The sequence below is a fragment of the Platichthys flesus genome, chromosome 12, assembly GCF_949316205.1.
Source record: "Platichthys flesus chromosome 12, fPlaFle2.1, whole genome shotgun sequence".
Lineage (NCBI taxonomy): Eukaryota > Metazoa > Chordata > Actinopteri > Pleuronectiformes > Pleuronectidae > Platichthys > Platichthys flesus.
The window spans coordinates 516,979-544,978 of record NC_084956.1 but is presented as its reverse complement, the minus strand read 5'-3'; the positions used below and the strand labels follow the sequence as shown (position 1 = coordinate 544,978).

At 45.7% G+C, this 28,000-nt stretch overlaps 1 protein-coding gene across 3 annotated transcripts; it reads left to right on the top strand.

Annotated features, from left to right (window-relative positions):
- kif20ba (kinesin family member 20Ba) lies at positions 1-28,000 on the top strand. Of its 3 annotated transcripts, none has more exons than XM_062400328.1 (35): positions 1-333; positions 3,019-3,112; positions 5,103-5,192; positions 5,297-5,398; positions 5,538-5,676; positions 6,170-6,354; positions 7,242-7,296; positions 7,612-7,818; positions 8,090-8,201; positions 8,343-8,408; positions 8,516-8,662; positions 8,845-9,007; positions 9,100-9,216; positions 9,444-9,554; positions 10,119-10,255; positions 10,664-10,784; positions 11,408-11,492; positions 11,753-11,982; positions 12,478-12,900; positions 13,270-14,273; positions 14,433-14,571; positions 14,869-14,991; positions 15,139-15,193; positions 15,409-15,534; positions 15,785-15,915; positions 16,154-16,309; positions 16,710-16,886; positions 17,054-17,218; positions 17,516-17,623; positions 17,906-18,115; positions 22,599-22,640; positions 25,016-25,090; positions 25,798-25,903; positions 27,128-27,279; positions 27,380-28,000. In XM_062400328.1, exons 2-35 carry the CDS (start codon positions 3,020-3,022, stop codon positions 27,458-27,460), a joined length of 5,433 nt encoding a protein of 1,810 aa, XP_062256312.1. In that variant the 5' UTR covers positions 1-333; position 3,019; the 3' UTR covers positions 27,461-28,000. The 3 variants fall into 3 exon arrangements, with proteins under 3 accessions (XP_062256312.1, XP_062256311.1, XP_062256313.1); XM_062400327.1 differs by having other exon boundaries at positions 10,116-10,255; XM_062400329.1 differs by lacking the exon at positions 22,599-22,640 and having other exon boundaries at positions 4-333; positions 10,116-10,255.

Genomic DNA, 28,000 nt, shown 5'->3' with positions numbered 1-28,000 from the left:
CGACTCGTCCCCTGAGGTTGAACCGCCCTTAATACATGTTTATCAGCGTGGTTCTGTTCTGAGCACCAAGAATTCTTGATCTCCATTTCTCCACTGGGTGTAAGTGGCTGGTTTCTCTGTCACATTGGTACCGATTCTGCAAGTTTAAAACAGTGGATCAAAGGCAGCTGCGTTGAAACAGTGGGGATCAAAGGCAGCTGCGTATACAATCAGTGGCAGTTTCTGTCGACACCGGAAGTGCCTTCTCGAGCTGCCGCTGCCACGATGTGAGTTTGCCCTAACTGCAGAAAGTGTGTCCGTCTCCGGAGCTCATGTCCCGGGTCACACTGTCAGGTGAGGGTCGCGCTCCAGTCACCTCCATGTGTCAATAACCTGTGGACAGTGGTTAGCTAGCTGGTTAGCCTGAGCTTGGCGAATGAGGAACTTTTGACAGCAGCTGTCGATGATAAACGAGGCAGTTAGCATCCAGCAGTTAGCATCCAGCAGTTAGCTTGAGCTCAGAACGCGCAGTTCTTCGGGTTTCACGTTATTCACGATTAATCTTCGTCCTGCACGTTAACCACTTATTTCACCGTCGCTACACAAACCTCCACGTCCAGGCTCTAAGAGGCTGAAACCAGCTGCGGTGTCAAAGTGACTTCCTCTAGAAGGATCTGGATCAACAAATGATTCAACCCGGAGCAACCTGTTCATTCAAGATTCAACAGTTTATTATCAAATGCACACAGATAACATGAAGCAGTCGCTGGCAATGAAATGCTTGAGTCACAGTCCTCTTCTAGCAATGCTCAAGAATTAATAAAATAGAAAATCAAAAATTTAAAATAGAAAATAGAAAATAAAATATATATCTCAATATATATATACAGATTAAGAAAAAACTGTAGTGGAATTATGTGCAAATATGCAAATATGCCACGGTGCTGGTTTGGTGGAGTTATTAAAGTTGGGAGGAGTTTAAAAGTCTTATGTCCTGGGGGATGAATCTGTCTCTGAGCCTGGTGCTGCCGCCCGGATGCTGCGGTACCGTCAGACGGCAGCAGGAGAAGGGTTCATGGCTGGGTGATGGGGGTCTTTAATGATCCGGCTGCTCTTCTTCCTGCACCGCTGGGTGTAGAGGTCCTCCATGGACGGTAGCTCCGTCCTGGTGATGTGCTGGGCAGACTGCACCACCCTCTGTAGAGCCTCACGGTTCAGGGCGGTGCAGCTGCCGCACCAGGCGGTGATGCAGCCAGTCAGGATGCTCTCTGTGGTGCACCTGTATCCTGGAGTCCGTGAGGAGCCTCCACAGCCTGAACGTCTTCCTGATGGAGTCTGTGTGATGGGTCCAGGTCAGGTCATCAGTGATGTGGACCCCGAGGAACCTGAAGCTGCTGACTCGCTCCACCTTGGCCCCGTTGATGGAGAGGGGGGCGTGGTCTTCTCCTCGTCTCTTCCTGTAGTCCAGGATCAGCTCCTTCGTTTTGCTGACGTTGAGATGGAGGTTGTTGTCCTGGCACCAAGATGTCAGGGTCTGACCTCCTCTCTGTAGACCTTCTCCTCGTGGCCGGTGATCAGGCCTATGACAGTGGTGTCATCAGCAAACTTAATGATGGTGTTGGAGCTGTGGGGGGGCACGCAGTCATGTGTGAACAGGGAGGGGAGAGGACTGATCACGCAGCCCTGGTGTTGAGAGTCAGGGTGGAGGATGTGGTGCTGCCGATCCGCACCGCCTGTGGTCTGCCCGTCAGGAAGTTCAGGATCCAATCACAGAGGGCGATGTTGAGCCCAAGGTCTCTGAGCCTGGTGACGAGCTTCAGGGGCTCATCATCTGTTTCTAGAATCTCACTCGAGGCTGAAGCAGCTGAATCAGGCTCATTGTCATCGGCAATACTGTTACTACACATCCGTCTTTATGCCAAGTTAGTTAACAAATATATAGAATTTGAAAAATAGTGTTTGTGCAATATGTTCTGCAGCTGCTGGATCTCTTTGTGTGAGATCATTTCCCCCATCGGGACAATAAAGTATATTTGATTTGGGGAAATTGTGCAATATGCTGTAATAACGATAAGAGGGTTAGAATGGTTTGTTTGTCCAGTATCCTTTTTCATATGTGGAATTAATGAACATGATTTATTGCTCTGAATGAAATATGCACAAAAACATATACATAATATTCATTGTTTGGTATAATACATTTTAGTATATGTATGAACTATTTGACTATTCTATTGTTACCGTTCTAATTTCCCATTTGATTACCAGAATTAATAATACTACAAATAAAATTAGTAAGGTAAGTAATGTGCGCATACTTCATACATATTTAACATCCTAGTCTGAACCATATACCTTACCCTGTATAATATTACATCACAACGAGACTCCTTGCTGCTACTTTAATCATCCTCCCTCTTTGAGATGGTTTCCACCACCAGTTCAACCACATCACCAGTGGATGTGCTGCCTTCAGTTTGTGCACTGTTGTGATTTACTTAATGGTTCCTGTTATATTTGGTTCTATTTCTGTTCTAATCTGTTTAGATGTTTCTGCACTTGTGCTGCTGTAATACTCAAATTATCCTCAAAGGGATCAATAAAGTATTCTCTGTTTTATAGTAATATAAAACTATAACAGTTATCTGTTTATTGACTTGGTTTTACTTGATCAGCACATTTTATTGATCTTTTAATTGTCTGTGCACATGTGGTCTAATGTCATTTTAACTCGATTTTAAAGACATTAAATGACTCATTATACACGTTATTTATTAGATCTCAGATTATCGCCTAAAAGGTGCCACTCTATTATCTATATTTAATTTGTCAAGGTTTCCACATTGATTAGGGGATTCATACATTTTTGCAAGCAAAGACAGAATATACAAACATTAAAAATAATAATTTAGCTGAAATGCTTGGTTGAAGTCATTCAGATTGTACAAGGCTCAGGATTAATGTTCTATCGTCAGATTGTGTTTCTGTGTTTTGTTCTCCATGGTGGATTTTGAGTTTTGAATCTTCTTTTTGTTCCAGGATGATGGAATCAAGCCTGAACAACAAGGCAGAGAGAAGAGAGCAGCTCGAGGACGACGACTCAGCACGACTCAGCACTTTACCACACGCACAGGTAAAAACAAAATAAATTAATAAGTGAAGGAAAAGAAAACACTGATGGACGAGTTAATAAATTCAACTCACTGAGGTATCACAGATTTTACTCAAAATATAAGAAATAAAGTTTTATGCATAAAGATCAGTGTTGTTGTTTACAGGTCGTCCACACAGCCCCCCCGCTCACTTGCTTAGAGACACAGTTGGATCAGAGCTCGTTCACGTGAAGCAGCCGCTCACTGACTCACCGGCTGCTTCTTATCAGTGGAAACCGTGAAAACACAGAGTTTCTCTGGTCTCAGCTGATCAGAGATCAGCGCAGCAGCTTCTTGATCAGAGCAGAAGCTGCAGTTGGTTTGTACCGAGCTGCAGTTTCTGTGTTAGCCTGCAGTCTGACCTGCTCTCACTTTTTGCTTTCACATTTAAAACTAAATAAATATTTTTCAGCTATTAGGCTGCAGCTATATGTTTTTATTTATTTCAAAATATCATACTTCTTATTTCATACATTTCCAACAAATATGGGAAGGACTCAAATAGCCCCACATAGTTCTGTGTTTAAATTATTTCAAAGTAGGCCGACACTTGCTTGTGTATTTTCTTCTCCTCTTCATAAGTGTACAGTGTTTTCCTTTGTTGTAACAGGTAAAAACAGCAATAAAATGTCAAGAGTTTTCTTTATTGTCGTTCTATAATTTCATAAATGCCACAAACTATAGTATAGTATAACTTTATAAAACATTTTATCAGCTTTGTTATCAAACATGTTTTGTGGCTCCAGACAAATTTTATTTGGGGGAAGAGTGGGCAAAATGGCTCTTTTGATAGTAAAGGTTGCCGACCCCTGCTATAGACTTATGCCGGTAGGGATCTCTAATGGACAACCTAAGAACTGCAGGCTGGAATATTTAGCAGCTAGACTTTTATGCAGCTGTAGACACAACACAGGGTCCCTGGGCCTGAGAAGAGAAGAAAAGGATTGAATGTGGCTACAAAATGTGACCAAAACTAGACTCAAATGTGATTAGTTTTCGTCGACTAAAACTAAGAAGGATAAAAATGACTCAATGTGATTAACACTAATATGCATTTTTGTCTAAAGACTAAGACTAAATCAAGGATAGCTGCCAAAATTAACACTGCACTAAATGTCCAAAGCAACTGACTCTGACATTAGCATGTTCACACACAGCCTGTCCAGAACATTTGTGGAACATGTCAAGAGTTCAGTTGATGTGTGACAGCAGCTGCAGTGAACTGAAGCCTCCACAGGTTAACATACCTGGGAAAGAGCTGCCGGTCTGTATGACATGGCCTGTAAAGCTTGTGTGTCTGACTCGTTGCATTGAGTTGTCACTGGTATCTGAATGTGCGACAGTGATCAGCCTCTTCATGTTGTGGATGTGGAGGTGAGTGAGAGACACATGCACAGAGACATCATCTTCGCTGTGAATGCTCACATGCATCATAGATGTCTCCATCAGAAAAGGACTTGTTGAGATAAAATGTGCAAGATAATGTTTATCTACAATAAATATATTGATAGTAAATCTAATTCCTTGATTAATCAGAAATGATGACCTCATTCTTTAATCTAGCCCTGAGGCCTGATCATACATGAACCTGTTTCCTTTAGTATGATGCAATCATTACCTGCTTCTCTCCAACATGTGCACTTCAGTTTCACTGCAGCCTGAATCTGCCATCGTGTCCCGATATGTTCTCATGTCACCTGTCTGCTCAGCTCTCCCCTCATATAAGTGACTGTACACAGGTAGAAGTGGACCCTGATAGAACAGTGCCCTCTGTAGGCTCAGGTGACCAACACCTGTCATGTGACCTTCTTGCTCTTTGACTGTTTGTTGATCTATTCTGACACCTCAGTGTTTAACTGTGCCCTAACCCTGTTTTCAATATGTCTCTGAACCACTGACATGTTGTTAGTTATAATCCAGATGTGAGCTTCAATCTAAAGCCAGAACATGTGTCCTATTCTTTTCCTGCAGCATTCCAGCATCGAGGAGCGAGACCACCTCCAGGTCTTCCTCCGAATCCGACCCTTCACCTCAGCAGAGAGGAGTAACGGAGAGTCACTGGTAAAACAAAGAAACAGGCCCTCGTCTGCAGGGAGCTGATTCTGTGGACTAGTTGTTTCTTTGTTAATCTGTTCTGCAAACAAACATCATCTGTTGTGTTACAGGATTGTGTTTCCATCGAGTCTCCGGACACAGTCCTGCTGAAGCCTCCATGCTCGACAGACAGATCACTGCCACAGACTGGACAACGCTTCCAGTTCTCTCAGGTCGGTTCCTCGGGCAGACTAGGAAGCCACAGGCAGAGTTATCTTCTTCCACAGACTGGTTCTGATTTCTTCTTCTTCCATTACAGACACTTGAAAGTATCCACTCATTACTTCTGACCTTGTTCCCTTCCTTCCTCAGGTGTACGGTCCTGAGACGACGCAGAGAGAGCTGTTTGAAGGCACGGTGAAGAACTTGGTGAAAAATGTTCTTGAAGGAGAAAACTCACTGGTTTTCACTTACGGAGTCACCAACGCTGGGAAGACCTTCACCTTCTTAGGTCTGTTCCTGTCCCTCGATCATCTAAAGCCTGTTAGACCTGGTGTTGACCTCTGTCCTGAGGGGTCAGTGCTAAGTTCAAGTCTGAACGCACCTGAAAGCATCCTCCTGACCCATGAGCACTCAGGACTGCAGACTCAGCTGACCTCTCTGACCCACTGCAATTTAAATGTATTAGTGCTTTTTATGGTTCTCATTGACCACATGTGGATGTGAAAGGACAATGTTTATTTACCTGCAGGAAGTGAGTTGTGGTCACAGGAGACACATTGAGGACGGATGATAATACCCGGTGTGAATAGGGCCCAGACGGTGCGACACCGGTTCAACAATATTGTGACAGTTTGAGATGTTGTCGCTCTCAGGAGAAAGTGATCTTTAGATCAGCAGCTTCTTTAAAGAACTAAGCTGGATCCGTTCTTTAGATTTAATGAGGAGGAGGAGGAGGAGGAGGAGGAGGAACATAACATGACCACATGCTCTTGTCACTCCAGGTCCAGATGCTGATGCAGGGATCCTGCCCAGGTCTCTGAACGTCATCTTCAGTAGCATCGACGAGCAGGTGTTCACCGGGACGAGCATCAAACCTCAACACTGCAGTGACTTCACAGGACTCAGTGCAGAGCAGCAGGTGGAGGAGGAGATGTTCAAGAGGAACCTCTTCAGGCAACTGAAAGAAGTAACTACTCATTCACCTGTTGGAGAAGAGGCTGCTTGAACCCAACTCGGTCCAGCCACAGACTGTAAACAAAGATGGACACGTGCCAGCTCTCAATTGTGAATACAAATGCTCTTGATCGCCCCCTGGTGGCTGGTTGGAGTATAGGTCATATACTCCTGTTGGCAGACAGGACATGGACCAAACAAAAAAGTAGCAGGGGACATCTCACTGGTGTTTGCTCAAGTGTTTCTGATAAGTTTGGTTTGAATTAATTATTTGATGATATAAAAACGGCTTAGAAGTCATAATTGACAGTTGAGACTGACTCCTGATTGGTCGAAATCATGTAAGGGCAGGACTTTGTTACCATGGCTCCACTTCACGACTACTGCTGCATAGACTCTGAATCTAAATGATGTCATCACCAGAAGTTAGCAGCGTTAGTATGGAGTTAGTATTTTACTTCTGTACAATGGATTAAAGAGACACGTCGTCCATCCTTTGTCCGCGGCTCACATACTGTCTCGTGTCTGCAGGTGAAGGTCGGTCCAGCTGCCGGCCATGAACCACCATGTTCTCCTCGTCTAATCATTGCCGCCTCAGTTTTTCTCCGGTTTTTAAAACTACATTTCATCTGACAACTCATCTTTAAAAGATCAATTATAATTGTCACTCTATTCTCTTATTAGGCCTCTAAAGGTTTTGCTCGTCCTTTGCTTCAGGTCAGTGAAGTAAAAGTGAACTTCACTCTAAATGTAACATAAACTGTTAAAACTTCAAACTGCAGCCGAGGAGAACCTGCCTGTTTCCTTCCTGCAGGGTCATACCAGTGACTCTGATCAGCGCTCACAAGGCCCCAGGAATTGTTGGTTAAATAAACCTGCTGTTTGCTCTTTGTCTTGTAGAGTGACCGGAGCAATGCCAGCCTGTTGAACTCGACCAACAAGACGCTCAGTGAAGGTAGATGTTTGTTTTATCTATTTGTTTAAAGGGTAACTTCATCCTTAAGGGTCTCAAAAAGAGATCTTCAGAAAGTAGTGCTGGGAGGCGAAGGCCGCGGAGGGGTCTCACCTTCAGGCTCCTCACGGACCACAGCTGACCAGGCGAGATGAGTCCAGATGGTTTGAAACACTCGGTGCCTTTAGGAACCATATTCAACATTAATGCACTTTTTTTTTAATTATAAATGTGGTAATAAATGTACAATTAAAACCAATATTGATGATACAAATGACGTTGTGAGTTGCTGCTGTTACTGATGACCTTTCTCTGAAGGTGCCTCCGTCCTCGGGACGACTGTGGCTGCAGAGGACAAAATCAGCCTGGATTTGAAAACGCACACTAAGTTCTCTGTTTGGGTTTCCTTCTGTGAAATCTACAATGAGAACATTCACGACCTCCTGGAGGTGGCGTCCAGCGGGGCCCTGAGGAGGACGGTCCTGCGTCTGTCACAGGACGTCAGGGGCAATGCCTTTGTCAAAGGTTCGTCGAGCCGGCTTAATGAAATGACTTCATACGTGATGTTTGATGAGATGCGGCAGGTTCACTCTTGTGAGATACATGTTACAGAACATGTTAATCAAGGTTTTCCACTTCTTGCATGCTGCTCAGGAATTTCAGATGCAGCCAGTGGAAGTGTTGGCTGATGCTAGTAGAAGTTTTGAGAATTCTTTATCCCCTTCTTGTGTGCCTGATGTGTAGAAGAACAACAGAGGACCTTTGATATAAATATCTTTGTGTATTTTGTATGTAGACCTGCGCTGGGTTCAGGTCGACAGTGCAGACGAGGCGTACACGGTGATGAAGCTGGGGAAGAGGAACCAGAGCTTCTCCTCCACCGGACTCAACCACCTGTCCAGCCGGAGGTGAGGAGCGAGGCAGCAGCTTTGTCCGTGGGAAAGACTTGAATCGACCAGCCGTGAATCGGTCGCACTCTACTCTTAAGTCTGTGTTTACACCCTTTTGATATAAAGTAGATGAAACGTGTTTTCTCTGTCTCTCTACAGTCACAGTATTTTCACCATTCGCATTTTGAGGATTGACGCTTTTGGGAAGATCCCCATAGTCAGCGAGTGAGTAAAACTCAAGATTTAACAGGAAGGCTGGAAAACCCGTGTGCAGAATGAAATTAAGCATGACCTGTGGAGTTGTTCATGTAGATTCATTTCTTTGTCATCAGGTTGTGTCTGTGTGACCTCGCCGGCTCGGAGAGATGCGCCAAGACTCAGAACAAAGGAGAGCGTCTGAAAGAAGCTGGAAACATCAACACGTCCCTGCTCATCCTGGGGAAATGCATCAATGCCCTGCGGCACAACCAGCAGGCCAAGTGAGATTCTGACTCTGTCGTGGGAGACACAGAGCAAACTACTCTGCTGCTCTACTGTCGCTCTGCTAGACGTGATTCTCTGTTTATCTCGGATGAAAGCAGTTTTTTATTTGGTACTACTGGTTGAGTTTCGTCAGCACCATCTATCAAAGCCAACTGAAGCAAACCTTTCCCTCCCTCAGGCTGCTTCAGCATGTTCCCTTCAGAGAGAGCAAGCTGACCCACTACCTGCAGGGCTTCTTCTGTGGCCGAGGAAAAGTCTGCATGATAGTCAACATCAACCAGTGCGCCTCCATGTACGACGAGACCCTCAACGTCCTCAAGTTCTCTGCCGTGGCACAGAAGGTGCATTTTCTCAAGTCCATTTATTTGATATGAAAAACCAATCTACCACTGCATCATCAGATTTATTTATTAACCAAATCATCTGTTTCCAGGTTGTAGTTCTGTCCACAAGGCCTCTTGCCTCTAAACCGCAGAGGTCTGAGAGGAAGACTCCTGGCAGCAGGGGGAGCTCTCTGATGGACTGGGAGAGCAGCCTGGAGGATGTGAAGGTGCGGACCTCAGCCGAGATTTCATTCATTTACAGTTTGATATTTTACTGCTGTATTTTGGATCTTTCCTTTCCTGGCTTTAATGATTCACCAGATAAACCTTCATAGGACACAGTGTGAAATGAGGAGAGAGCGAGGAAGACGGCTAAGGGCCGGATCAGAACCAAACCTGTAGCCAGCGCCCGGGGCCTCAAACCCTCATTGTGTCTTTCAATGTGTTTGTCCAGGAGGAAGTGGACAATGAGTACGAGGAGGAAAATAGCCTGATGGAGGAAACTATGGACCAGACCGGGAATGAAGAGGATGATGAAATCCTCACCAGCAAACAGACGCACCAGGTCAGCCCCTTCACATTTCAATTCATATTTATTGTAATGTGCTTAACAAAGAATTGGAATCATTAATTTTGTAAAGTTAAATTTTCAATGAATGGAATCAGTAGTTATTTGTATTGTTGCACAGAGTGTGAGTCAGATTATTTCACATCTGATAAAATACAATATTTTCATAATAAAAACTGTTTTTACCAAACTTTATTTTTACCGTCATTTATTAATGTGCTTTATTCTCTCCACTTTAATAAACGCACATATTGTACATTTTTCATATTTTATTTATATATTTCCTAAATCTTTGTATGCTTATATTTCTAATCTTGCATGGAGCTGTTGTAACAGACACATTTCTGGAATCAATCAGTATTTCTGATTCTGATACGAGTTCTGAAAACGTGATTTGCTCTCTGCTCATTTTCTCAGATCATCTTTGTTCTTTCTTCATTTCACAAAGTATTTTGCTCTCAGCTTTCTGCCTTTTCATGAGTTATTATTTAATTTTCTTTCACAGGACATGTGTTGAATATATTTGCTCAAATCTCTCCTGTTTGTTGTGCTCTTCAGCAGCAGGTGGCGCTGCTGAGGCAGCTGCAGATTGAGCTGAAGCAGGAGCGAGCGGCGGGTCTGCTCACCGAGGCTCGAGTGAGAGAGGAAATCAGCAGAGAGTTCTCTGACCTTTTCTCAGAGATGCAGGTCGACTTCAAGTGAGAACGTTTTCTAAAGATATTCAGGCAGTTTCGCTTTTATTGATAAAACGATGAACATCAAATTACAGAGAATCAGGAAGACAAGCAGTGAAGTTAATGTGATTTCCCTTTAACTCACGAGTTCTACGATATATTTTGCCTTTATAAACCACTTCTCTACCAGTTCATCATTGTTTGGGTTTTGTAATGTGTTTGTATATTTTAGTTGAAGGGTCTCAGGGATGTTTAAACCTGGTTCTTACTCGAGTCACTTAACAACACAACTAACTGATGAAGAAACTGACTTTTGTGAAAACTCTATCGCCCAAAACTGTCTCTGAAGGAAACCGATCAAATTGTTTGGTAATGACCTCTAGATACTTGACTAATAGAAGTGTGTGTCTCTGTGTGTGTCCTCTCGTGCAGTGAGCGCTTGGTGAGGGAGAGAGAAATCTTGGAGGAGCGAGCAGACCGGAGGCTCGAGATCTTTAAGAACCTCGTTGACAAAATGACCAAAGCTGGAACCGGTCAGGAAGCACAGGACATGGTATGACTCTCTCTCTCTCCTGCTCAGATCAGTCAGTGTAGCTGCTTTCAGACAGAACTGAACTCCGCAGAACCTTTGTGTTTTCTCCGGAGGACGTACATGTGTGAATGCAAATGTCCGAGTGACTTTCTGTGCCTGACCTCAGAGTCTAATGTCCGTACAGAGAAGCTCCCGCTGTGTTGTGCATGTGTGAAAACCCAGACGCAGGTCATGTCTGAAACATGTCACTAATGTGAAGACGCATTCTAGAGGATAAAGCTCTGGTGATTACAGCACAACGTTACAAGCTGAAGCTGAATGACAGTGAAGATGATTCACATCTCGGTGGCTGCCCCCCCACTCAGAGGAACATCTGTGTTCATCTTTGAGTTTCACTTTTTCTTGATCCTCTGTCTAACGCCTGTCGCTGAAATAATAATTAAGCCTGTTGGAGTGAATTCATTTGACCTGAGATCAAAGGGAGTTGCAAGTTTTGTAATACTTCATCTTACAGCTCGTTTGAGGTCTTTTTGACAGCTGCATTATCACCCGAGACGGAATGTGTACGTCACTTCTCAGGTCACTGTGAGTTCTGTACTTGCAACATGTTCATTCATCTCCCGGACGTTTCCTTCCTCCTTCAGGACAAATCTCTCGACTCCTCCGAGGTGTTGGAGCTGCATGAGCACCAGAAGAAAGTCCAAGAGCAGGAGGCTCATAAACACAAAGGTAAAGATGAATCCATCAGTTTCTCTCTATGCTTTCAGACATGACCACCAGGAAATGTCCATCAACAACTTCAACAGCACATTGAATATACACACGTCATATTTGACATTAGAAAGGTCCATAACTGGATCAGTGTTGCAAGACGTCTCTTTGACTGTTTAAAAGGTGTTTTTAAAGTGATTAAAGAGTTTTTGTGATTGTCAGCTGGAAACCAACATGTCACCGCTTCTTATTTCCTGTTGTATTCATTCATTTTCAAGGCGAAACCAACGAAGAGGCCGAGGAGACGATGACGCTTCTCTCTCAGCTCCAGGAGAAGTCGTCTGAGGTTTCCCGGCTGGAGAAGCAGGTGGAAGATCTGCAGAGGGCAGCACAGGCGCGCTCACAGAGCCGCTCCTCCACGCTCGAGAAGGAGAGGTCACCTGAGAGGTCACCTGAGAGGTCACCTGAGAGGTCACCTGAGAGGTCACCTGGGCGAGAGCAGCTGCAGGTAAGAACCAAGGACGTGAGCAGGAGAGTCACTTTGAAGATGATCATTTTATGACCTATATCCACATACATATACAAACTGTCCAAATACTTCATGACCTGAAACCTGTCAGGCCCTTTAGCCACTTATCTTCTCTACAAAGAACTGAATGTATGTCTGCTTCTCTCCAAAGGAAACGTATGTAAATCAGTTGTCTGTGTTTAGATTCCTTTCCCGACCTGCGCCCACAGAACCAGGCTGAACAAGACGTTTACAAAGAAAATACCATTTCCTCTTTTCTGTCCAAACTAGATAGTTCGTCCATTCATCTTTATTTATTGTTGTTATTGACACTTGAGGTCAAAAGACGTTACCTGGTAAACTGACTCAGCTTGACAGTAGTGAAGCCCAAAAGTTCACTGTGTCCCTGAAAACAGACATCCTTCAAATAGTAATAATAATAATAATAATAATAATATTCGATGCTGTTTAATTCGTCTTTCCTCTGACACCTAGGAGGCGCTGGCAGCCCTGGAGAAGGAGAAGAAGGACAGAGAAGATGTGGTATCTGCTCTGGAGTACCAGACTTTGGGCAAAGAGGAGGCTCTGGCTTCTTTAGAGGAGGAGAGGAAAGCAAGGGAGGACGCCATTGCCTCAGTGGGCGAGCTGAAGCTAGGCAAAGATGAGGCATTAGCATCCCTGGAAAGAGAGAGTAAAGACAAAGAGGAAGCCATAGCAGCTCTTACAGAAGTGAAGGAGGCGCTCGCTGCTCTCAGTAAAGAGAGGAGCATCGTGGAGGAGACTCGCTCTCTCCTGGAGACAGAGAGGATGAAGACGAGCAGCCTGGAAGAGGAGAGAGAGAAGAGGCAGCAGCAGGTGGACGCCCACCAGCAGGAGGTCATGGAGCTGACTTCCAAAGTGGAGGCTGTGGAGCGTCAGGTGAACCAGATCTTAATGTTTAACCTTTTGAAATGAAACTGTGAATTCTTATAACAGAAGAGGTCTTCTCCTCCTGTGAGGTTTGGTTTTCATTAGGCGGCTCGATTACTGTGAAACCACAACTCATTAGAAACATCACACACTGAACAGAGAAGTTAACCATTTAGTGCCATGCAGAGTATTGTTGACGCTGCCTGTGTATGTGCGTGTGTGTGTGTGTGTGTGAGCCTTTGTGTATGTAAGCGCGCGTGTGTGTGTGAGTGTGTGTGTGCTTCATGCTCTGAATCTTCTCGTCAGCTGCTTGGTGACTTGTTGATTTTCATCCCAAAACAAAAAGACCAATTTTTGCTGCTGTTGATGAACCTGCAGGTGGCGAGTGAGAGGGAGAGAGCAGATCACGTGACCGTCCAGCTGGACGAACACTCGAAGCAGCTCCAGGTGAAGACCTCTCAGGTCCACGTCCTGACGCTGGAAGCTCAAAGCCTGAAGCTGGAGCTGCAGAGCTCCACAGCGCCGCCCGGCAGCGTCGGGGATCAGCTGAGAGACGAGGTGTCGGTGCTCAGGAAGAATCTGGCTGATGAGGAGGAGAAAAATGAGAACCAGCGCGTTCAAACACTGGAGCTGGAGCGTGAGCTGCAACAGCTGAAAGATCAGCTGGAGCAATTTAATGAGAAGCTTCATCAACAGCACGAAGTTGAAGAGCTGAGGAAGAAGCTTCAGGAGCAGGAAGTGATGTCACAGACGACACTGGATGAGCTGAGATCTAAGCTTGAATGTCAAGAGCGTTCGTCCAAAGAAGAGGAACAAAGACAGGCCTCAGAAATCCAGCTGGAGGAGCTGAAGTGCAAACTGAGTGAACAACAAGAAACTTCTGACAAAGTCTTAGATGATCTGAGGCTAAAGATCAGCGAACAGGGGAAAACTGCAGAGCTGCTCAAGGCCGAACTGGAAGAGGCTAGGTCAAAGGTCAAAGGTTCCTCCCGCTCTGAAGAAGAGGTCAAGAGGTTAAACTCTGAACTCCAGACAGAGGTGGCAGCCCTGAGAGAAAAGATTTCCAACATAGAAGAAGCTAAAGCTCCTGCCTCCGAAACCAAAGCTCTGCTCGCCTCTTCAGAGACGGAAAGGGACAAACAGACGGAGAAGAGCGCATCTGCAGAGCTGCAGAAGAAGCTGCTGGAGAAGGAGGTTCAGGTGACAGCCCTGCAGAGCAGCCTGCAGGAGGCCCTGGAGCGGCGGGAGGAGGAGGAGATCCAGGCGGTGCAGGAGGCTCGACGCAGGGAGGCGGAGAGACGCAGGGAGCTGCTGGCTGTCGCCCACGAGGCCATCGCTCAGAAGGACGAGGCGCTGGAGAAGAAAGGCGGCGAGATCCACAGGTGGTTGTTTATCTTCTGCTACATTTACACTTTACAAGCTGTTTTTTAATTTCCCACTCCGAGCCTGGTTCTTCTAAAACTCATCTTCAGTTCATCCTGATATGTTGAGATCATGATAGGGTGTTTGTTTTTGAATGTTTGTTTATTGTCCCTTGTCAGGCTGAAGGAAACCGCTAAGCAGGCCTCAGAGAAGGTGGAGAGCCTCGGCCTGGAGCTACAGAGGAAAGAGGAGGACGTGTCGGATCTCAGAGAGAAGCTGGCTGACTACAAGAAGCAGGTCCAGCAGGTCCAGAAGGAGGTCGGCACACTGTGTACTCTGTCAACACAAATGTATAAGAGCTGCTGACTTTGTGTCTTTAACTCAGTGTGGAGACATTTCGGCTTTTCACTCAAAACATTTAGATTCAGATCAAAGACCTTTGTTTATATTAATTTGCCACCAAATTGAAAACATCGTTTAATTTTTGAAAAAGACGAAGAAACATAAAACTGATCTGAACCTAAAACCATTTCACTCGATATAAAATAAGTAAAAAGATAGAAACGTCAGGTAGCTTCAACTTTGACTCACGACTGAATGTTGTGGTTTCCTCAGATTTCTGCGATGAGGGAAGAGGTGAAGGTTTCCAGACAGAAGCTGACGGACACGGAGAAAACCAAGAAGCAGCTTCAGTCTGATGTGGCCAACAGAGACCGAACCATCCAACAGCTCAGACAGGTGAACCGCTTATGAGATCATCTACCAGGAAAACAACAGCGCCCTCTTCTGTCTGAGACATTGAATGATCCAGTGGATTTAATTTGTCTCGGTCTTCACACTGTTTTTTTATGTTTTCATGTCGTCTCCATCTCCGCGTCTCTTCAGGAACTGTCATGTGACACAAAGTCTGACCAGACGCTCTACCAGAAGTCCTGTAAAGGTGTGTGTGTATGTGTGTGTGTGTGTGTGTGTGTGTGTGAGTGTGAGTGTGAGTGAGTGACCCCTAAAAGCTCCAAGACAGTTGTAGCCATGCTCAATGTTTTTTATGAATGTGGAAATACATGTGATATTTAAATATTCATGAGAACAATCCTGTAATATATGTCAAAGCTGAAAACACACTCACTGGTTCTTCCTTGTTTGGTTGATCTGCAGAGCTTGAAGCCAGAGGGCGGGTGATGGAGGACATGCGCTTGGCTCTGACGGAGCAGGAGGAGACCCAGGCGCAGATGGACGACGTCCTGGAGCAGAAGCTGAACCTCATCCAGGACCTGTCTGACGGTGAGAGGACACAGGGCCTGAATGATCAGGGGAGAGGGTGAAAAACAATCCTCTTATAAATGGAACTGAAACGAGTCCGATTCTTTTAAATTTTAGATTTAACAATAAGCTAAAAATCTCCTTAAATATCTGGATTTATAGTTTATGTGGAGGCATCATCATCAACTAATCTGTCCTAACAAAACTTTAGAATTCAAATATTAACACTCTACTTTGCAATGTAAAGAAACAAGTTTTTGTCACATTTCAGAAGTGGACAAACTGAAGGCGAAGCTGTTGCAACAGGACGGTGGAGCCGACGCCCACTGTCGGGTCGACAGCTCGTCACATGACCTCAGACAGGCCGAACAGGAAGCTGCACAGGCTCAGGACAAACTCAAAGTAATGATGGGAAATATATACATACATGTTGTGTTAGAGGGAAGGAGCAGAGATGCTCAAATACAAAGTGATGGAAGAAAACAGGACTGTGGACAGTGAATAGTATTTACAGTAGTGTTCGTCCCTGCTGTGCAGATCTGTAGCTGCTCTTACACCCGCTCCATCCTTTTTATTGATTTGAATTAACAAAGTTTAAATAAATGCTTCGAAAATGAATGAAACACATTGTTGTTGACAGCTGTGTACAGACAAACACCAGGCCGAACGCAAGAAGTGGCTGGAGGAGAAGCTCTCTCTGATTGGCCAAGCTAAAGAGGCCGAGGACAAGAGGAACCAGGAAATGAGGAAGTTTGCTGACGACAGAGAACGTTTCGCTCGCCAGCAGATCCAGATGGTGAGGAACATCTGGACATGGAGAACAGCTGAGACACAGAATGAAGAATCCTTTCTGATCTGTACAATCACAGTTTGTCCTGAAGCTACTGGTAGAGATTTTGACAACGGCCCAGTTTGTCAGTTGGTCAGCCAGAATCTAGTCTGAACTCCCAGTCAAATAATTTTCCATAACTGGCTCATCAAGATGTTTGGTGTCTCATCTGTGTTCAGCTCTTTGTTATCTGACCCGTCTAATATTCACTGTTTAGTGAATCAAACATGAAGATGTTCAGAGCAGCAAATGTCTCTTTAGATGTTTTTAATGATCATAGCGACCTCTGAGCTGCTCGACAGGAGCCTGATGTGGTTTTCAGTCTTTACTTAGTACTAAACTACCCCCCCTCATCTCTTTCCCCCAGGGGGCGCTGTCATCCCAGCTGACAGAGAAGGATCAGACCATGGAGACTTGGAGGAAGGAGAGAGACACTCTGGTTTCAGCTTTGGAGGTTCAGCTCCAGAAACTTCTCTCCAGTCAGGCAGAGAAAGACAAACTCATCCAGGAGCTACGGCACAAATCCACACAGCCGCCACCAGAGGTCAGTGTAACAAAGGAGATCACAGAACAAACTGAGGAGGGAGAAGAGTGAGAAGCTACAACTTCCCTTTCTTCAAAGCTTTTTCCTGGTGGATCCATAAAATAGAAGGTTGAGAGAAATGTCACTGACAAAACGAATCCCAAGAGCCCATGAACTTCCTGTTGCAGTGTGTCGGTGGTGATGGTGATGATGGTGGTGATGGTGGTGATGGTGGTGATGGTGTGGACGTGGCAGAGCTGCAGGCGGCTCTGCGTGAGAGGGAAGCCGACATCCAGCGGCTGAAGGAGGAGCTGGAAGCGTCCACTATCCGCCAGGTGGACACGGTCCCTCAGGTCGGTCTGAAGAGAGCTTTGGTTTCTTGTGGATGTTGACGTTGTTTGTTCTGACCTTGTTCTGACCTTGTGCTGACCTTGTGTTGAGGACAACCAGGAGGAACTCCTCAGAACAACCCAGGACTGTGATGTGTGTTGTGTTTCATGTTGTCGTCAGTCTGAAATAATCACACACAGACGCTAAGGTTCCTCTGGACAGACGAGTGTAGCCTTAACACATTCAATTTATCAACATGATATATGGATTTTATTCTCATAATTTACATAAACATCTATTTCCTGTTCCATCTATGACAGGAGGAAAGCAGCGAGAGCCCTGCTCCACTGGCCGGGAAACCCCAGAGTGAAGCCATCAGGGAGAAGTCAGAAGGACGGACGGACCCCAGAGCGTCAGTGAGCAGCCAGGTGAGTTCACACAGGAGGACAGAAGTGAGACTTTAGTTCATCAAGATGCATCATGAGCTTGAGTCTGAAGGTTTGAGTTTTCTTTAATGTTTGTATCTTCATATTCAACTTAAATGTTAAACACAAAACATTGTGATTGGATTGGGTTAATTTCCTCTGTACTTAAAATCTGATTGACTGATATATATCTCTCTGTGTGTGTGTGTGTCTGTGTGTGTCTGTGCGTGTGTGTGCGTGCGTGTGCGTGTGTGTGTGCGTGTGTCTGTGTGCGTGTGTGTGCAGGGCTCCGCTGGCTTCCCATCTGTTCTCGATGCGTCTGAGATCTCCACAGAGAACGGGCGGACGAGCCGTTTCCCTCGGCCCGAGATGGAGATCTCCTTCAGCCCCCTGCAGCCCAACCGCATGGCCCTGAGGCGCCAGGGAGAGGAGAGCGCCGTCACGGTGAAGATCACCCGCTCAGCACGAAAGAGAAAGAGCGGAGAGATGGAGAAGGTAAGAACCCATCACTCATCAGTCAGGGTCCTCAACATCCGGATGTTTCGCTCTTCGTGGATTTACACGAGATAACGACTCAGAAGGTGTTTTATGTTCAGATGCTTCTCTCTCATGTTCTGCACAGACGGGGAAATTGAATGTATTTTGAACTATGACTGTCTCCAGTCTCCAGAAGAGAGACTGGATGTTTGAGCTCCAGGAACTAGGTCAACAAGAGACTCACTCTGGGGCCACTCAGGAACATCTGAGTTCTGAACTGCTCTGTACTATAGAGGGTCGGTGGAAACTGATCTCAGAACAGTTGAGCGACAGGTTAAAGGTCGTTGTCGGGGCAGCGTCTCACTGGGATTCCATTAAATGCAGTGAGGAGCTGCACTCGTGTACTGGTTTGTTTCCACTGATGCGAGGGAAGTGGGCTAAGGCCTCGGCTACGTTTGTTTCCCTGAGGTGTGACACACACGCTCATGGAGACACATGTACACAAACAACCAATGTAGCAGACACACACACATCAAACACAAACCACAATATATTTGTACATATTACACTCATGATACAGTAAATAAATAATAATGCATTTATTATTAAATGTGTTCTTTGGTACAAGGTTCCACACTTTACTATAAATGTTGCCCTTCTAATAAATATTAATAATATGAATGCATGTTTAAGTGGAATAAACATGAAACCTCATTGTATTCCTACAGAGAGTAAAGACACTGCACACGTTCATGTTCCAGGTCCCGTGTCACTTCCTGTCACTTCCTGTCACTTCCTGTGAAGGTCTCTGTTCACTCTGCTTCCTCCACATCGCTGAAGAAAAACATCCGATTTCATTAAAACATTTTAAGACCTAAAGCTCACCGACCGGGTTCGGGTCAAAAATCCCTTTTTCCTTTGCATTTTGACCAATTGAACTGATTTGATTTCAGAGGTCAAAGGTCATGGTGACCTCTGTAAAAACACTATGTAGTCTGGTTGGAGGAGACGTACTCAGGGCGGTGACTCCAGTTTAACGTCACTGGTACAGGCTAATGGTTCTAAGGGCTTGGACCCAATGAGGTGCGTTGATATGATAATGGTGGAAATGGTTTCATTCTGTGATGTAAGATCTGAAGATCTGAACAAATGCCAAAAGTTAGATCTCTGTTAACGGGCAATAATAGTTTGGGTGTTTTTTATCTTCCCATTGACTTTATGAATTAAAATATGAAGAAGGAATCAAACCACAGACGAGGCCTAAGAACCAGTCGGTGTGTCCCTGCTGCCTCTTGCACTGTGTTCAGTGAAGCTTCTCACTCCACTGTTCCACCTCGAGCTTCAGACTATCTTCACTGCAGCTGCTTGCTCACCTGGTCAACACTGGGTTTCTCTGCTCCTGGTCTCAGGAGGCTATATCTTTTTAGAAGGTTCTGATACATTCTGCTGAGTCATGAAAACACCTGATGTCAGTAATTCACACGTGCTCAGTGTTTTACGTTTACTCCTGATAGTAACTTTTCATAGCACCATGAGCGTTGCTGCAGGGGACAATGTGACGCAGGACAATTGAAGGACACTGCGTCTGGTGAGTGTTCAGATGGACATGATGAGCACAGCCGGTCTGGACCGATGTCAGTGATCTGTGCTGCAAACAGTTGAACATGGAGGTTTTCATTTGCAGCTTTTAAATTAGCAGATGAATCTCAGAATAGAGAAACTACACAACATGTCAGTTTAGGTTTGACTGAAAAGGACAACACTGGTGTGCACATTGTGTGACTGGAGAAGGATGTGAGTCTGCAGCAGTCGCCTCTGTAGAGACACATCACAGTTCCCCAGATGAACTTCTGGACCACAGTCCTCTTCGCTCCACTCAGACTGAACCTTTCTGAATAAAAGATGAAGATGGTTTTGAGGAAAGCTTGACGTGGAGTAAGTCCACTAATGACTGCGGTTCCAAAGAGCAGCTCCGGAGGAGGGAGCTGAAAAGACTTGGTCCCCCCCCTCACCCGTCTCTCTCTCTTACCTGGTCTGTCTGCAGAGGGCGTTTCCACTTCATGTCTCCCCCCCTCACCCGTCTCTCTCTCTTACCTGGTCTGTCTGCAGAGGGCGTTTCCACTTCATGTCTCCCCCCCTCACCCGTCTCTCTCTCTTACCTGGTCTGTCTGCAGAGGGCGTTTCCACTTCATGTCTCCCCCCCTCACCCGTCTCTCTCTCTGCGGGTCTGTCTGCAGAGGGCGTTTCCACTTCATGTCTCCCCCCCTCACCCGTCTCTCTCTCTTACCTGGTCTGTCTGCAGAGGGCGTTTCCACTTCATGTCTCCCCCCCTCACCCGTCTCTCTCTCTTACCTGGTCTGTCTGCAGAGGGCGTTTCCACTTCATGTCTCCCCCCCTCACCCGTCTCTCTCTCTGCGGGTCTGTCTGCCGGCAGGATCTTGGCCTCACCTGATCCGACCGAGCGGCAGCAGGAGCAGAGAACAGGTTCAGCTCTGATGAATGGGACAATACTTGATAGATCCTCACAGAGGTCAGGGAGACGGGTCGAGAGCAGATCACGTCCTCAGGTCGGTGGAATGAAAACAACACGTGAGGAAAGTGAGATCCTTGAATATGAGACCAGACGGGTTTGACAGCCGGACGTCACGTGTCATCAGTGAGGAAAACATCCCATAGTAAGTTGTTTTTCATCCAGAAAGAAAATGCAAACAGTCCATGACTGGAGCCTCCGTCAGGGAAGAGATCTGGTGTGAGGGCTTGTTGGTGTGTAGGTGTTGAAGAGGACGAGGACTCAGGCCTCCTCTCTCCACTCACTCCGAGTGAAATGCACTCCTGTGGTTTTACACAGTTCGATATGTTTGCTCAGAACAGAGACATTTAAGATAAATGATGAAAAACTGGTTTGTGTGACTGACGGGAGGTCATTTGTATATCACATTATATTCACATTCATTCAATGTGATTACAGGCATAAACCAATCTTAAAAGCTAATGTGTAATCAAAGGGAGGAGGCTCCACAGCATTAGAGGGTTTGTTCAGACAAATGAGGAAATAAGACAGAAACTAGAACATGACTCAGTCGAGCTCTGGAAACTCCATCGAGCTGCTTTTAAGAATCCACAAATATTAAACTGAATTTCTCGGATCTGAACTCATCACTTCAGCCTGTGAACCTTCAACATTTTAAACACATTCTCTTCTCTCACTTGTTCCTTTGGGACTTTATCACGTGTGCGTCTACATGTTTATAGACGCACACGGATGTCAACACATTCATATTAATGTCCTCCCCTCTGTGAACAACACAAACTATACACCAGTCACAGCACACACGAGGAGGCCTATTGGTTTTTAACATTAAACATTAATGCTGCGGGGGGGCGTCGTCACCCACAGTAACACCCGGGGATTTTTTATATCCGCCCGAAGTCTGAACTGTGCAAAGCTTTAATTCTGCCTTTTAAAATAACATGAAACATTGAAGTCGGGTTCGTCTGGGACAAACCCAGGATGTGAACGTACGCTAACGAACATGTTCACAGGGAACCTGGAGACGAGAGGGTTAGATTGATAGAGAATGTATTTGGCTCCTTAAACGCCTGAAATCCAGTCAACTGAATTTTAAGTTGTTAGATCTTACGGTCTGGTTACAGCTGAGTTCAGTCGGCCCAGCAGGTCAAGCACCAGATGCTGCAGATCCAAATCAGATGACCTGAAGCAGAGCATGTTAATGAAAAGCTTTGTCCTGATCAGGGACCTCCTGCCCCTCTTGTCTTATTAAGAGCCATTAATCTGCTGTGAATTCATCGTTCAGACTCATAACAGAAACAAGTCCTCACAACTGTTTCCAGGTCAGTGAACAATGAACACCTCAAACATTGTAAACTCAGAGGTAAAACTTCTGTATGAATTAAACCAGCTGTTCACTCGCTGGTTCTCCAGGAGCTCACTGAGTCTGTGGTGATTGTGTTTGTGAATAGAAATGTTTTTTAAATTGTCTGAGTTCCATGAGGAACGTTAATCTGTTTAAAGAGCTTCAGTTGAAGTCAGTTTCATTAACCGTTGAGGATGAGTCAGAGCAGAGGGACTCGTCTCCTGTGTCTTAAACTGAGATGTATACATGTGCAGAACTTCTGTTCCCAACAGAGCAACGGAGAAGAAGTTCTGACCTCTGAGTTTGTTGCAGAGAACTGGGACCGTGTCGTTTTCTGTCAAAGCTCAGCAGGACAGATAATTGGCTTCACTACACATGAGACATGGTGGAAGAAAACAGTTCAAACGAATAAAAGTAATAAATAATTTTTAAAACAGCAGCTTTCAGGCACATGCTCAGAGAAAGTGAATCGTGTGAGGCGACAGGTTTGTGTGTCTGAGGCCTCTCAGTGTTTATACCGATGTTAGACCGGCTGTCTTCAGAATGCTTCACATGTCCTCTTTGTACCACAGTGTTTAAATGTAGACGACACTCAGTCCTTTAACTAAGTTGTTTCTTTTCTTAAGTCTCACATTTTCAGGAGGAGTAAACGACGACCGACACGTGAGGTAGATATTTTTATTCTATCAAACAACTTAATGTTTTCATCCATAGAATTCCTCATCACATTCTCCATCATCATCTCACGAGGTAGCTCAGTGGTCACGTGTTGATCTTTGTTCCTCTGATGCTTTTCCAATTTCCAATCGAGCTGTAACTGCTCCTCTGAGGTTGAGCCGCGATGCTCCTGGATGGTGGATTCATAATATTAATATTAATACGCTGCTCTGGAGTGCTGAGTCGCTGCTGGAGTCACTCGTCTCGTACAACCACAGCTTCTACATGTAGATGAAATGTAATAAGCTCAGCTCAGGCTCCTGTGGGATTATTTCATCACCACAACTTTATGAAAGATGATTAACAGACGATTCCCCGAGCATCACTTTGTTCACTGGAGAAAACCATTTCATTTACATGACAGAAACATTCCCATCACACAAATGAATAATTCATTTTTCTACTCTCGAAATGTTCAAACTTTCTTTTCATCTAATGGTCCCCGTGTGATTCCGCTCAGAGAGAGAAGAGTATCAGCCACATGAGTAAATGAAGTGCTCCACCTCTCACTCTGTCCTCTTGTCTTCATGTTCGGACCTCCTCCTCCTCCTCCTCCTCCTCCTCCTCCTCGTCTCTCCGCTCTGAAGATGAGTTCCTAACGATTTATTGACCGTCCTCGTCCTCAGAGGAGACGACGCGGCTGTCCCAGAATTCTCTGTCACAGTTTTTAGCCGTTGTGATTTTGGTGTCTGAGTTCAGTGGCCGTGTCAACAGAGGTGCTGTGGACTGATGGGTTTACCTGCTGTGGGCGGCTGTGGCTCAGGGGGCAGAGCGGTCGCCCTTTGGCTTTGTTGATGAATCTGTGTTTGTGTGGCAGATGAAAAGTCCCAGGATTCACTCTGTTGGTTAGAAACTGTCATTGTGGCAGAAATTTAGTGTTTGAGCTGCTGCGAACATGAAAACCATATTTCTGTTGACACTGAGCTCATTTCACGTAAACAAAGCCTTCACACGTTAATCTCAGAGGAATTAAAGATCTTTATTCTTTCAGTTGTCCCAGCGTCTCTCTGGCGTCTCTTCATCTGTCTTTGTCCACAGCCTCAGTTCACATGATCCTGTTTCTCCTGCGTCTCGCTCATCTCTCACGTTTCATGTTGTTGGTTTATCACCACTCATCCATATCTTTCTCTTTCTTCCTCTGAGTAACGCAATCACTCCAGCTCCAGTCCTTCTTCACATCTCTACCTCCATACTTCTCTCTTTCCCTTCTTCTGTCCTGAGCATGTGCACATGGAGCCGCCCCTCAGGTCGGCCTCGGCCCAGCGGCGCAGTCAGAACCACTTCACCTCTCTGGCTCTGATGGTTTTATTTAGTTTATCTGGTTTTAGCATGTGGAGGAGGTGGAGAGGGGAGGAGGCAGCGGGTGCTGTGGTGGAGAGGAAGGTGAGCTGGAGGGTGAAGCCTGTGATTTACCAGTTGATCTGTGGTCATGAGCTGTTGTATCACCATCCTCCTGTTTGCTGGGCCCGCTCCACTGGGAGGAGACCAGTGGAGGAGACCCTGGTGTCGACCTCAGCATCAACCCACCGTGACCTCGCCCATCGGTTTGTGAGCTGCTTGTTTGAAGCAGCGTCTTAGTGACCATATGTGGAGGCTCGAGGGGGTGGAGCCTGACGGAGAGAGTGAGGACGCTGCACCCATTGGACGAGACGGACACAAGGGTCAAAGGTCGTTAATGCAGAAGAGGAGGTGGAATCAGCTGCTGGACGTGTTGGTTGTGGATTTTAGTTCCCATGTACGTCTCTGGAGCATTGACAGTTAGCATGGAGCATTAGCACGACGGCTCAGTGGCCAATTGTGCGTTGGACACTGAGCGTCGGTAACGCCCACCCCCGAGAATTTACCCAACACACGGGTGTGAGTCCTCAGTCACCCAGAGACACTGACCCTGAGTGTTTCATTCTACACTCAGACCTTCTCATGTCATTTCATTCAACTCATCACATCAGGGAGAAAAGACACTGCATGAAAAGTGTCTGAAGAATCAAAACAATATGAACCATAACCCACAGATTATGGTTCCCCGACACCGGGAGTGGCTCTAATGGACGTCACACGTGTTCGTCACTGACCCACAATCTGGTCTGTGAGACACGCAGACAATCAGTTGTGACCGGGAGCGGTGGTTATTATATTTATTATATGGTTGTCACTGACGGTTTAATAACCTAAATTGAAGCTTGTTTTCTTTCCCTCACAATTATTCCAGCTGGTAAAATGGTCAAAGTGGAATTGAACGCACGGTGTCTGAACGTTTTTCTCCTCATGTCTCGACCACTAGATTGTTTTAACTCTGTGTGTGTCTGTGTGTGTCTGTGTGTGACAGGAGGAGGTGGAGGCAGATAACAGAAGGAACACAAGAACCAAACTGACGACAAAGCTGACCCCACACAAAGAGGAGGTGACGATACACACACACACACACACACAAACAGATGTGCAGACACACACACACACAAACAGATGTGCAGACACACACACACACAAACAGACGTGCAGACACACACACACATATTCGTGCAGACACATGCATAAACATGAACATGTGCTGTGACTCTGTTAACATAAGTGATTCATTGTTGTTCATCATACTCTTACACGAGCTCACATGATTCATGAGGTTTGTTTTCATTGTAATTTCATTTTGTGGCTTCAGTCTGATTCATGCTTCACGTGTTGGACTCATTAGTTCAGTTGAGTCATGATGTGGATTCACACGCCTGAAACACGTGATGACGTGTTTTCCTTTATTAAAACACGTCTGTGACGTCACGCCTGACGTCTCAGCTGCTTCGTACACCGTCAGATATCTGAGCCCCCCCTCGTGTGGTCCAAAGAAGACAGAAGAAGAATGGAGTAGTTCTCCTGCTTTGTGATCGGTCTTATCTTCGTCTTTAAATATGTTTACATCAATAAAGACGTTTTCTAGTTTGTCTTCATTAGCGTCGTGCTGCTTTGATCTTCAGCTTCTGATGATAAATCTGCACATTTTATATAATTCGTTCTAATATTAAAGTTATATGAGCCACTCGACTGTTGTGTTAATATCTGATGAACACTCCCTGTACCTGGAGACAGAATAACCCCGGTTCACTGTTCTGTGATCAGATCTCGTCCCCGGCGGGTCGCCACACCTCCCGCAGCAGGAAGGAAGGGACGCTGCAGAAGATCGGAGACTTCCTGCAGAGCTCCCCCACGCTGCTGGGCACTAAAGGTCAGTGGGTCGGAGAGAGACCTTCAACTGGGTCCTGTAGAAAAGAATCATGGGAGTGAGGAGGTGAGACACGAGACCTCAGGAGGAGCCGAGGTCCACTGGTGTGTTCTCACTGCTCACACCAGGGGGGAGGTTCCTGGTCTCAGCTGAGGTGAATCCAGGAAGGAGCATGAAACCCTGAGAGCAGCGACATGAGTCACAGGGTCGAACCCCCGAGTTCCTGTCGGGTCGTCTGGTGAAAGATAAAACGGGTTCGACACGGGGGGGGGGGGGGGAGAGAGCTGATGACGGCTCCGGGGAGAGACCAGGACAGAGTACCCCCCCCCAGCTCGCTATTCCCTCATCACTCACCTCTCTCTCTCTCTCTCTCTCTCTCTCTCTCTCTCTCCCCAGCTCGCTCTTCCCTCATCACTCACCTCTCTCTGTCTCTCTCTCTCTCTCTCTCTCTCTCTCTCCAGCTTGCTCTTCCCTCATCACTCACCTCTCTCTTTCTCTCTCTCTTTCTCTCTCTCTTTCTCTCTCTCTCTCTTTCTCTCTCTCTCTCTCTCTCTTTCTCTCTCTCTTTCTCTCTCTCTCTCTCTCAGCTCGCTCTTCCCTCATCACTCACCTCTCTCTTTCTCTCTCTCTCGCTCTCTCTCTCTTTCTCTCTCTCTCTCTCTCTCTCTCTCTCTCTCTCTCGCTCCAGCTCGCTCTTCCCTCATCACTCACCTCTCTCTTTCTCTCTCTCTCGCTCTCTCTCTCTTTCTCTCTCTCTCTCTCTCTCTCTCTCTCTCTCTCTCTCGCTCCAGCTCGCTCTTCCCTCATCACTCACCTCTCTCTGTCTCTCTCTCGCTCTCTCTCTCTCTCTCTCTTTCTCTCTCTCTCTCTCTCTCTCTCTCAGCTCGCTCTTCCCTCATCACTCACCTCTCTCTTTCTCTCTCTCTTTCTCTCTCTCTCTCTCGCTCTCGCTCTCTCTCTCTTTCTCTCTCTCTCTCTCTCTCTCTCTCTCTCCAGCTCGCTCTTCCCTCATCACTCACCTCTCTTTTTCTTTTCTCTTTCTCTCCATCGCTGCTTTTGAAGCTTTAAATTGTGGGAGTGTTGGAATCGGACAGATCAGTGTTTTCCTGAAACAGCCCGATGAGTAAGATGTGAATCTATTAAGTCATTAAATTCTTCTGTCATGTTTCTGTGACCCTGACCTGAAAGAGCAGAAGCTGATGATATTTATTCTGAATGTCTCTGCAGCGAAGAAGATGATGAGTCTGGTGAGCGGTCGGGTTGAGGCCGCCTCCTCCTCCTCCTCCTCCTCTTCCTCCCTCAGTCTGAGAGCAAACAAGAACAAGAAGAAACTGCACAGGCCTGAGATTTCCTCCCCCATGGACATGCCCTCACACCCAGTGAGTAGAAACACTCACAGCAACACCGACCCACAAACTGTCTCTGGTTCCGAGCCATGAGTTATGAAACTAAACGTGTTAAACTTTGTTCTTCCTGCAGATCATCAGCCGAGAGCCGGTGGAGAGAGAGAGCGACCAGCAGATCATCAGGAGGCGTCTTCGCTCCCGGCTGATGAAATGAGGAACGGACCATTGTCTGGGTTAGCTTAGCATAAATCTTAATTCACAGTTCATTCCTTTGATGATCAATAATCAGCTGACTGATAAATGACTGGTTTTAGTGATAAGAAGTGACTTCCTATAAACACTCATTTGTTTTTCTTCACTTTAGACAGAACGTGCTGACTTTTACTTTAAGTGCAATTAGCCCCCGATGTTCTCGAGATTTGTTTTAATCTGCTGTTACTTTATATTTAGTTTGATATATTTAACATTTCTGTTTGTTAAAAGAGGAGTTTTTTCTCTATCTCGTGTGAAACCACTGATTTAAACTTCATGTTGTGGAGGAGAAATGGTTCAAATCACTTAAACTACAGTTCAGAAGTTCTGCTGCACTTTATCCCCGAGGTCAACAGGTCGAAGCTCCGGAGACGAGAAGGATTCACTTTGTACAATAAAGTTGTTTTGAGGTTAAAACGTTAGTTTCATGCACTTTTCTCTCAATGTTCAGTTTAATCTTCAGAATTTTCAAACATTTGTTTAATAAAAAAATGTAAATCAG

What these genes read in the sequence shown, in the direction of transcription:
- kif20ba (XM_062400327.1), top strand. Translation starts at nt 3,020, where the DNA reads ATGATGGAATCAAGCCTGAACAACAAGGCAGAGAGAAGAGAGCAGCTC. An exon ending in GAAGACCTTCACCTTCTTAG is followed by an intron (nt 5,677 to 6,169) that starts GTCTGTTCCTGT and finishes TTGTCACTCCAG; the next exon opens with GTCCAGATGCTGATGCAGGG. An exon ending in GAGATGCAGGTCGACTTCAA is followed by an intron (nt 10,256 to 10,663) that starts GTGAGAACGTTT and finishes CCTCTCGTGCAG; the next exon opens with TGAGCGCTTGGTGAGGGAGA.